The sequence below is a fragment of the Capsicum annuum genome, chromosome 3 (assembly GCF_002878395.1).
Source record: "Capsicum annuum cultivar UCD-10X-F1 chromosome 3, UCD10Xv1.1, whole genome shotgun sequence".
NCBI classification, from domain to species: domain Eukaryota; kingdom Viridiplantae; phylum Streptophyta; class Magnoliopsida; order Solanales; family Solanaceae; genus Capsicum; species Capsicum annuum.
Window position 1 is genome coordinate 63117007 of NC_061113.1, and position 11777 is coordinate 63128783.

The 11777-nt window shown below is 34.9% G+C and overlaps 1 protein-coding gene across 2 annotated transcripts; it reads right to left on the bottom strand.

Annotated features, from left to right (window-relative positions):
• Positions 1-734: 734 nt before the first annotated feature.
• Positions 735-10362, bottom strand: LOC107863791 (protein NETWORKED 1D). 2 transcript variants are annotated; one of them, XM_016709926.2, is made up of 4 exons: positions 9964-10358; positions 9140-9360; positions 4137-8560; positions 735-2109 (listed from the first exon to the last, which is right to left on the bottom strand). In XM_016709926.2, the coding sequence occupies exons 2-4, from the start codon at positions 9240-9242 to the stop codon at positions 1000-1002; spliced, it is 5637 nt and encodes a 1878-aa protein (XP_016565412.2). In that variant the 5' UTR covers positions 9243-9360; positions 9964-10358; the 3' UTR covers positions 735-999. The 2 variants fall into 2 exon arrangements, with proteins under 2 accessions (XP_016565412.2, XP_047265284.1); XM_047409328.1 differs by lacking the exon at positions 735-2109 and adding an exon at positions 3695-3926 and having other exon boundaries at positions 9964-10362.
• Between the last annotated feature and the right edge of the window lie 1415 nt (positions 10363-11777).

The window sequence follows — 11777 nt, forward strand, 5'->3', positions numbered from 1 at the left end:
GTCATATCCGTCACTCTAACACTTATGATGCATATTAAGTAATGAATAAATCCTCTTTCAACTAAAAAAAAATTATAATAATGTGATAAGATTTAAGCTAATGTTAAACCTTGAGGAGTTTTATGGATCTTTGTTCTTAAAGTCGGCAACTCCTAAAATTTTCACATCAAACTTACTAGTTAACATATGCTTTATATAATATTTAGGTTAGTAAGGCTTGGTACTCTGGATTTTACTAAGCCACAGATTTAAGCAAGCGTTTGGCCGTGAAAATTAGAACTTTTTGGAGTTGGAGTTGTGTTTGGCCATGGATATAAATTGAAAATGCTTTTAAATTTTTGTGCTAGTGAAAAAAGTGAAAACAAGTTCTACTTGTTTCCAAACACCAATTTAGAGTTGTATTTGAAATAAAGTTAAAAAAAAAAAAATTGGAAAAAATCCTCATAGCTATACGGTCTATACTCTCTATTGCAATTCACAAATAAAAAGTTCAACTTTGATACAAAATATTTACAATACTAGGTTAAGCCAAGGTACCTGTGAAATAACTGTAGGTAATAATAATCGAAATTATAAACGTGAGATGAGGCAATAATATATGAAACGAGTACTTCCTTCACCTTTGTGTTTCAACCTCTAACTTCTGTTTTCTTTTGAGAGAGATTCTGCTTTCTGCAAGAAGGTACCCAACAGAAAAATATATATACTACCAATGAGGTTTGAACCAAATCACATGTCCAAAAGCAACTGAGGTTGAAGAAATAATATGTACAGGGACAACCCAATTATTTGAGTCAAACTTGCGCAAAGAAGAAAAAGATCCCGTACATGAAAGGCTGCATCTTTTAGCTGGATGCGAATATACAGCAAATTCTCTCCAAGAGGCTAAGGTTCTGGATACATTCATAGCGTAACTATAAAAGTATATTGACACAAGGGAAAAATGAAGTATAAACTAGTCAACTAACATATGTAAACTGCACACGGTCAGTTAAAACTTCAATCTCCCTGAGTTGGAGGCTGGATGCAAGCACAAAATGGTGCTTTCTTTCGCTGCTTGTTTTTTCTAACCCCACCGTAAAGATAATCTCGCAGCAGAACCCTTCTTTTTGTCTCTGGGACCCTGTTATTACCTTTGCTTTCATCGTTGAGCTTCAGTAAAACAAACTGCAACTTCTGAACTTCTAATTGCAACCGCCCAATTTTCTCAGATATTCTTCGTGCCTGTTCTGAAATTCTCCTCCAACTAACATTTCCAATCTCTTCTTCTGGCTCCAGTGCAGATTTCACATCAGCAGAACCAAAGCTGTCTTCCATGTTCTTCATCAACTTACTTGTAAGATTAAACAACTTGTGAATAGCAGCCTCAGCTTCATTTAGCTGTCCTTTGAGAGTTTCTGATTCAGCTACAGCTTTACCCCTTTTTCCCTTTTCAGTAATCTCAAGTTCCCTCTTCAAGTCTAGTACTGTGATCTGAAGGTTAGTTAATTTCTGCACATCAGAATCAAGCCTCTGTAAGACCTTCCTCTTGTTTCCCTCTTGAATGGACTCCGTTGATCTCTTTGAGACGTTCAATTTGCCCTCACCCAAATCCTTTTCACCTATCACATCCGAGGCAGGACGTTGGCACTTTTTCTTCACTGATATAACACGTTCATTGAAATAAATATCATTTTCAGCATTTGGAGTATCATCCAACTTTATTTTACCAACAGTGGTAGTATCCCATAGGTCAAAAACTAGACTATTCGTCTCAGCCTGTTCTCTCCTGCCATTTCTATAGGATGAAGACTCGGACACATGGTCGAGCATGATGTCCTTGGTCAAAATTCCGTTTTCTCCCTCAAAGATTTCAGATTTAGGTGCTGAATTTCTTCTGCGCAGGCTGCTCTCGGACTTTAACTCCTCAATCTGTTGCATTGCAGCCTGTAGTTTGCTATGCGTGTTCACATTTTCTTGCATTACAAGCTGCTCCATTTCAACCAATGCCTTCTCAACAGCTTGAACCCTTATTTCCAATTCACGCAGATCAGAAAATGCTTCAGTTGCTACAGCATTTTCATTATCCTTCCAATGAGGGCTGTCAGCTGGATGCGCTACTACAATATCCTGAAAATTAGCCAAGATGTAATCTTTATCTCACAAATACAAGGAAAAAAGAAAACATCAATTTCTACATATTGCTAAGGTCTATTCTTCTAAATAACCTTTAGAATGCAGTGCTAAGGCTGCATTAATCTAATTTCCCTAAGTCTCTTATTGCAGGAGCATCATGCATGGGGTCCACTTTTGTACACAAATGTTTACAATGTTTCTGGTAATTTTACCCTACCTAGCCAAAAAATCCTAGGAAAAAAAGACCTAAGTCTGATCAACATATTGTATTTGTCAAATATTGAGCTCTATCACATATAAGTTAATGTGTGTGTGAAAATCAGAAGGCTCTCAAGACATGTTCACGTCATTCTGTCAAAAGTAAGATGCCTGAAATGAACAAACCTAAGACTACTCTACTGAGTTTAGAGAAAGTAATCTAAGGGCCCGTTTGGCCATGGAAATTTTTCCCTTTTTTCCGGAAAATTTTTCCGGAGTTGGAAATTGTGGTGTTAAGCCATGAGAATTCGGAAAATAATTCCGGAAAATTTTTCTGAAAAGGGAAAACAGGTTTTTGTTGTTTTCACAATTTTCCAACTCCAATTCCAACTTTTATTATTATTACATATAACCTCAATCTTTTAAATTTTTACATAAAACTCTCTTTATAACACTACTTTTTCAATATTACGTATATAACAGTTTTAAAGAATAAAATAATTATAATTCCAAACTTAATGCTATCCTAATTAATATATATCTCTTTTTCTCTCTCATCATTATTTTTATCCCTTATTTAATTTTCTCCCTTATTTAAGATATTATTTTACTGCTAATTTATATTATACCCATAAATATATAAAGTATTATATTTATACCCATAAATATATAAAGTATTATATTTATAATAGAAATATACAAAGTATGTTATATATAAAGTTTATACCATGTATATACCATATACACACATATATAAATATACAAAGTATGTTATATATGAAGTTTATACCATGTATATACCATATACACACATATATAAAAATACAAAGTATAAAGAAACATACTAAGCATATTTATATATTTATGGTATATGATATAATATACCATAAATATGCAAAGCATGTTTTACATAGAAATAATTTATTCACACACAGTAAAATCTTTCATGCATAAGAAAATTAAATAAATAAATTAGCGGCACCCTAAAATTTAATAACAACTCATCATTTCCTAATTTTTACGAACGGAAAATAAATGAAATAAATTAAATAAATTCCTAAAAAAATAAATTTGTTTAAAAGATAATATTTGTTATCTAAAAAAGAGGAAGCAGAGATCTGTTAATATGACATCCACATTTAAAATTTTCAAATATGAGAAAACGGCTATTAATGTAAATATTATATATGTCATAATTGAAATTCATTAAATATGGCCATGCATATGTAATTATTTTTATAATAGTGGCTAATTGTGTTCTTTTTTCATTAGTAGGTAAATTTTAATTGGGTGATTTTGATATTACGTAAAAGTTAGGGCATAAAATCATATTTAAAATTTTTTTTTCAAAAGTCAAAAATTTTTTTCCAAAAAAGACATGGCCAAACACAACTCAACTCCAACTTCAACTCCAACTCCAAAAAATTTTAATTTTCATGGCCAAACGGCTACTAAGGCAACCTAGACAGGATGCAACATGATTTAGGAGGAAAATGCAAGATGGAAAAAGCCATCTGGACAGGATGGTGCCAGAGCAACTTTGCAACTTACCGCACGCGGATGGATGGAGAGGATAAAAGATGACACAACTGTTGAAATAAATTCCACGCAATCTGAGAAAGTAATTTATTCAATTGAGAAGCATCCTGTCGCATATTCACATATATACAGACACAAACATACATTATACTACAACATATCAGCACCTAATTAGCATTTTAACAAACGAGATTAATTCCGGGAGCTTTCTTATATGATATTTACTTATTTTAGTGTCCATCTAAAAGAAGCCAAGCAGGAGACATTTGAGTCCGAGTAGTTACCTTAGTGTCCTCATTATCAGGATATTTGGATTTCCCATGCAAATAGGAGTGCTTCTCTAGGGATGAAATGCACTGGTTCAAAGAGAAGATTGCAGGTCCATATGCCGCTAACTGAGTGTTAAGGTCTTCATTTTCAGTACCCAAAGTGCTCACTTTTTCTTTCAGAAGTTTAATGTCCTTATCCTTAGAAGTGATTTGGACATCGAAGCTTTGACATGCTTCTGCAAGCTCATGAATCTTCTGCTCCGAAAGGATATTATAGAACATTGAGATCTGCAACTCGCCTAAAAGCACGTCCATCTCTAACTTCCATGTCACAATCTCATTCAATTGCTTCTGGAGCTCAGAGTGCAAGACTTCCTCTTGCATCTTTAGCTTCTCAAGCTCTCCAAGCGATTGCTGAAGTCCTTCCTGCAATAACTGACTGGACTCAAAAAGCCGTGCATTTTCTGTGCGCAGTTGGCTACTGTCAGCACACAACTTCAGGATCTTCTTTTCTTGGTCCTCTATAATTATTTTACTCCCAATAAGTTCTCTGCTCAAGTTCTTCAAAATTTGATGCAACACAGCTTTCTCAGTTTCAGTAAGATAAAGCTTTTGTTCCATTCCCTGAAGCTCAGTATCCTTCTCAGACAACAGATTTTTGCCAGCATTTACTTGAAGATTGAGCTGATCCGTCCTACTTTTGACAGTCTTCAACTCATCTTCTGCCAACTGCAATGCTTTTGTCAGGTTACAATTATCAATTTCTAGCAGTTCCCCTCTCTGTTCTTTCTCCTTTATTTGCAATTTCAGTTCTTCACTATCCTCTTTGAGTGCAGTGACTTCACTCATCAAAATTTGATGCAACACCGCTTTCTCAGTTTCAGTAAGGTAAAGCTTCTGTCCCATAACCTGAAGCTCAGTGTCCTTCTCAGACAACAGATTTTTGCCAACATTTACTTGAAGATTGAGATGATCCTTCATACTTTTAACAGTCTTCAACTCATCTTCTACCAACTGAAATGCTTTTACCAGATTACAATTTTCAATTTCTAACAGCTCCCCTCTATGATCTTTCTCCGTTATTATCAGTTTCAACTTTTCACTACCCTCTTTGAGTGCAGCAGCTTCATTCTTCAAAATTTGATGCAACACAGCTTTCTCAGTTTCAGTAAGATAAAGCTTCTGTTCCATTCCCTCAAGCTCAGTGTCCTTCCCAGACAACAGATTTTTGCCAACATTTAATTGAAAATTGAGCTGATCCATCATACTTTTAACAGTCTTCAACTCATCTTCTGCCAACTGCAATGCTTTTGCCAGGTTACAATTTTCAATGCCTAGCAGTTCCTCTGTATGATCTTTCTCCCTTATTTTCAACTTCAGTTCTTTACTAACCTCGTTGAGTGCAGCAGCTTCACTCTGCAACGCCAACAATTGCTCCGATTTGAAATTCGACTCCTGGCTAATAATTGTTTTTTCAGCATCAAGAGCCTGCACCTCTATTTTTAATTGCTCCAGAAATGTGACAAGAACATTCATCTGAATAGCCCTCCGGTGATTTTCTTCCTCAGTTTTGCAGAAGGATTCTTTAGAGACTTCAACTCTATGTAAAATATGGTCAAGATGTACTTGGTCTTTCATGTCCTGACATGCATGGTTTGGAACAATGTCAAGAGCCTTCAGCAACTTGAATATCCCATTTCTCAGAACACTAACTTGATCAAACAAGGAGGTCATTTCCATTTTTTGTTCAACATTCTTCTGCTTTAAATCAGAAATCAGAGTTTTAGATAATGCAGATGCTTCAAAAAGTTTCTGATAATCGCTCAGCAAAGAACAACCCTTTCCTTCAAGATCTAGGGAAGATGTATTTAAGGTGAAGTTGAGAATGTCAGACTCAATAGCTTTTTCTAGAAGCTTATCAAAATCTTGCTTTCTTAATTGACATTCTTCCTGCAAAATATGCATCTCTGATTCCATGCCAGCCAACTGTACCCCAGTCATGTGGACAAAACTGTCATGTTCACAGTTTTTTACATCCAAAGAAATCCTCAGCTCTTCTAATGCATGAAGTGTCGATTCCTTCTCTTTCTCCAAGGTTGAATGCCTTTGTTCCAGTCCTGAATACCTTCCCTCCAGATCATGCAGCGCAACTTGTGCAGCTTGCAACTGAGAAAATAGGTTTTCCTTTTCACGGCCAAGATCTTCTTTCTCTTTGCCTAGTACTTCACATGATTCCTCTAAGCTCTTTGATTTTACCTTTAAGCTTTGAAGTTCAGCATGGGCATCAGAAAGGGAATTCTCCAGAACAGTATTCTTAGATGAGACTTTTTCCAGATTCTCAATGGTCACCTGTAGCTCACTTGTTAAAGTAGCTTTGTCACCGAGAAGAGCAGATTTCTCCTCTTGAAGAGATTGAAAAGAGTTTTCTAATGTCTTTAAACTGCCTCTCACAGCTTCTAGTTCAGCACACAAATCTGACAGTGAATTTTCCAGGATGGAGTTTTTCTCAAGAAGCTCTTCGAACACTTGTAGCTTCTCCAGAAGAGCTACTTTTTCACTTCTTTCCTTCTCACAGGTTTCTTTGAGGTTTGACTTTTCATCCTGCAGCTCCTTCACGGATGATTCAAAGCATTCTGGGTCAAGGCCCACTGCCTGCACCTGTGTCAAAATAGATAACAGCTTCTTGTTGTGATCCTTAAGTTCTTCCTTAAGGCAGTAGATTTCTTGTTGAAGAGCATTTCTTTGGTCCATTCGAAGCTCAACCTCTACCTCGAGTTTCCCCTTCTCTTCACTTAAGCTAGATATCTGATTTTGCATACCACTCATGGATATAGCTGACGATACATTTATCTCACTGAGGTTCTTGTTCTCCTCTTTAACCTTCTGGACTTCACCCTGCAATGTTTGATTATGAGTTTCTAAATCCCTTAACACCTGTAACCGGTTCTGAAGCTCTGAAGCAAGAGACCTCATTTCTTCCTGAGCTTTGGCATGAAGATGCTGCAGAGTTTGGAAAGCAGTTTCAGCCTCCACAAAACGCAAACGTTCTTCTTGTACACAAGTCCACAACGATCCCAATTCCTTCTGTTTTTCTGTAAGCTCTTGACTTTGCACACCCATCTTCACTGTCAGAGATTCCAACTCTGAGTGAAGAGATTTATTGGATCTTTCTAACAAAAGACAGCGCTCTTCTGCACCTTCTAACTTGGCAACTCCATCATTGATCTCTGCATTCAACCTTTGGGCCTCCTCCTTGGCACAAGAAAGCTTATGCTCTAGAGTGGAGATGGTTTCCAAGCATTGCTGGAGCTGCAGAGCTGCAGCTTCTTTTTCCCCAGTTAATTTTAGGATGTCTTGTTTGAGAAGTTCAATCTCACTTTCTGCTTTTTCAGCTCTCTCAGTTAACTTTTTCGCATCGTCTTCGGCACACTGCAATTTGTTCTCCAGCTTTGCTATCATCTCAAGAGATTGCATGTACTGCTTAAGAGCTTCATCTTTTTCAGCTGCTACCTTTGCAAGATCTTCTCTTAAAGATTGGGCTTCAAGTTCAGCCTTGCTAGCTCTTTCACCAACTGCAACAGAGTTTTCTTGAGCATGGGACACGGTATTCTCCAACTCAGAAATCCTGTCTAAGGACTTCTGATACTGCTGAAGGTTAGCTTCTTTTTCAGCTCCCAATGCAGAAAGTGCATCCCTTAAGGTCTGGGCTTCAGCTTCAGCTTTGCTTGCTTGTTCACCAAACCCTCTGGAATCTTCTCTGGCACGAGATACTTCTGACTCCAGGTGAGATAATTTTTCCAACGTCTGCTGGTACTGGATAAGGCCTGCTTCTTTCTCAGCTTCCACTTGGGCAAGAGCTTTCTTTAACATCAAAATCTCCTCAGATTCAACCATGCGCTCTGAATCTGGAAGTGTCCGAGTTTGAAAACTGTTGGTCTCATTGTTCTGCACTCCTTTCTCCTCTGCCTCGCTAAAATTCAGAACCTTCCTAACCCTTCCGTCAGCAAACCTTCCCTGGTCTCCAGATCCAAACAAATTATTGCGCTGCTTGAACACTTTTTTTTTCATCACTGACTCATCTGAGAATGCTCCATTGCTCTTGAGATCATGAGTATGAGATGCAGCCACTCCAACAGCATCTTTCTGTAGCTCATCAGGTTCAAAAAGACCAAGCATTGGGGTTAGGTCCGGTGTTTGAGGATCAGAACCTGCAGGTGAATCGTCCCCAAGTCCTAAATCTGTCATGGTCCGGTGGGCGTGCCGGATCACCCCAGTTGCATGATCATATCTTTCAGCCAATGCTCGGTATGCTCTATAGAATTCTTCAACAAATTTCATTAACTCTGGACGTTTCTTATAGTACATCTCTGCTCTTCTTGCAAAAGAATCAGCATCTTCATTTATGAGTTTGATCATTCCTTTAACCTTGGCATCCATATCTAGCAAAGGGAACAACAAATTGTATTAGTAGTAATTCAGAATCACCATATGAGAAAGAAATTACTAAGAGGAAAAAGGGAAACCACATTTCATGGTTGTCGAGTCATATCAAGAAATGTTGTGTGCAAAATTTATAAACTGAAATGCACCACCATTGAGGCTTAAGGCCATCAAGTGCATCTTAAGAATTGAACAACTACTCCACTTTGTGACCAACAGATGTCACTATTTATGCAAGTCTTTTTCTACTGCTAAAACGATGTTACCATTTCTCATCATGCGAACTTCCCATTAAAAAAAAAAAGAGTACTACGTCTGATCTAACTCACCAACAGCTCTTCTCAATTATTTGACAACAATTTAGACAATAATGAATTCATATGATACGTGGGCAGGAAATCAATGCGTCATGCTAAGTAATCTTTATTTCATGAAATGAAGATACGATCGAGCTAGAATACTTAATTCTTCCATTGATGACAACCTAGATTTCTCCTAAGATAACTCTAGAATAAGAAAACAATGAAAGAGTTGTACAGATACAAAATTCCAAAGTAGAAGACTTTAGCAGTAAGTACCTGTGAGATTTTCCTGAAGCCATCTTGAGTTTTTCGGGCTAATGTGACTATCCCACCACCAAGAGTACATACGTCGAGAATCTTGATGCAATAAAGTTGTCATCTTTCCAACTTTATTTTACAAATTATGCAGATTTCTCCTCAAAAGTCCAAACTCAGCATATGTAAGGCAGGACAAAAATAATATACTACAACTCTGATACACCCAATTCAATTAGTCCCTGCAGATAACAGCAAGAGGAGAAAGATTAAGGAACTAAACCACACAGTTTAAAATGATAATTTGGTGTAACACAGGACAATTATACTGTTAAATCACTGATTAGGAAGTAATATACTTGATAACTGAAATCCAAATCCAAGTTACACGATATAAATTATGCAAATTGCTCCTACAAATTTTGTCCAAACTTTAAGCAAAACGTAAGCCAGGAAAAAAATATGGCCTCTTGATCTATTAGTCCCTGTAAGTAACAACGGCAATAAAATGAAGATGAAGGAATAAAACCACAAAGTTCAAAATGAAAATTAAGTGTAATCAAAAACTAAAATCTAAGTCCAAGATTTCAACATGAAAATTAGCAAACTTTGCAGATCACACACACACACACACAAAAAAAAAAAAAAAAAGTTAAATTATCAGAAAACCGGACCAAAAAGTAGTACCTTAATCAAGACGCAAAAGTCAAAAATCATATATTAAACAAGAAACAACTAGAAATCCATAAAGGGGTTGACTAAAAGTCAACAAAAACTCACACTGAATAGATTTTAGAGTTAAAAATAGAATAACACAGACATGATCATGAAAAAAAGAAAATTACCAAGAAAATGCAATAAAAATCGGGATCAGCAGCAGCAAAAGTGATTAAACTCCTTTATTACTTGCTTTACATTTTTCTGAATTAACCCAATATTGGGTTTAGATCTCTCTTTCTCCGGAATGTTTTTTTGGCTCTCTGATATGCTCCGCTGTTGTATGAGGAGCTATAGTAGGGGAGAAGAACAGAAATGCAGGGGCAAAAAAGACAAGAAAGAGACAAAAAGTTGGCCAGTTAGGAGTAACGTCTGTCCAATTTTATGTTTCTCAGAATCTCATTTGCAATTTCCTTATGTTTATTGTCTGCGGAACCACTAAATGACGAGATTGCCCTTGGGATTTGGAAAATCTGAAGATTTTCCCTTTTTTTTTTTGGGGTAATAAGGAAAATTTGAACATGCTTTGTCTGTAATGATCCAAATATGGACTGATAACTGCGCATCTATTCAAACTTTTTTATTATTATCTTAAATTAAAAGTTCTGTCAATACTTACCAAAATATTTTTTAATATTATAATTTTAGACATATATGTAAAAATATTGAAATAAAAATACTGCTAAAAAGGAAAAAAAGTTATTCTCTTTGAAAGTGACTAAAAAGTAAAATAAAGTATTATGTTTTAAACAAAAAAATAGTAAGTATGGACTTGCTTTATTAATTTTAATTCACATCTCATGCATTTACTCCAAAAAAAAATGACTTTCTCACAAAATAATTCTTCATTTTCAAGATCAGAACGTAATATATCTATTTCAGGGTAAATTATTTCATCCTTTCGAAAACTTTCAACTTGCCCAATCCTGCTTCTTTCCTTTCTTCAAAATAAAATGAAAATGTAACAAGACTTAAAAATGTTAGTCCCTCCGTCTTATTTTACTCGTTCCAAATTGAGATGACATAACTATTAAGAAAAATAATAAATAGCATAGTTAGTTTACCATAGTAACACTATTAAATGATGTTTACATTTTAATTTAATAAAAAAATAATTAATTCAAAGGGTAAAATATGAAAAAAAAAATTATCTTGTCTTAATAAGTAAAAAAAAAACAAGTAAAATAGAACACCAAATTAGAAAATTTGGGATGAATAAAATAGGACGGAGAGAATAGTAAAAATAAATAATTGAATTTGTGACAATGAAGTCTTAAATTGTGAACTAGTGGTTTCTATACGGACACTTGTAATCTAGTCTGTAGTATCCATATTGATTACTGTAATGTAAAAAATAATGAAATTTAAGTAATTCATTGTGCGCATAATTAATTGTTGAGAGGAAAGAAAGTAAGGTCACGTTAGTAAAATGTTAACGTTCATAAGATGTAGACGATAGACTAATAAATTATACGAAAAAACAAATGCATAGTTGAAAATGATGGAATAAAATATTAAAAGAGACCCCATCCTTTAAAATACGGATTTGAAAGTATACAGTACCAGTTTAATAATATTACATACACTATCAAATATAGTTTCTCCCATATCTCAAAATAAATGTACTTTAACAAAAAAATATTAGTCTTTAAAGACTATGTGTGCCATAATTGAGGCATTTTTATAATTTTATAAATAAATAGTATAAAATAAAATTAATTAATTTTATCTTAAATTTTTAAATGAAAAGCATTCTGAATAGATATTTTTATTAAGAACAATAAATTTTTTAAAATAAATAAAATATTTTATTAAAAATAAATAAAAAATTAAAGTTAAATTGAATATTAAAAAATATCTTTTTTTTATCGATAAAAAATAAAAGAGTATCAAGAAAATTGAGTCGAAGAATATTATCTGCCACTAACTTTTAAGTAATCAA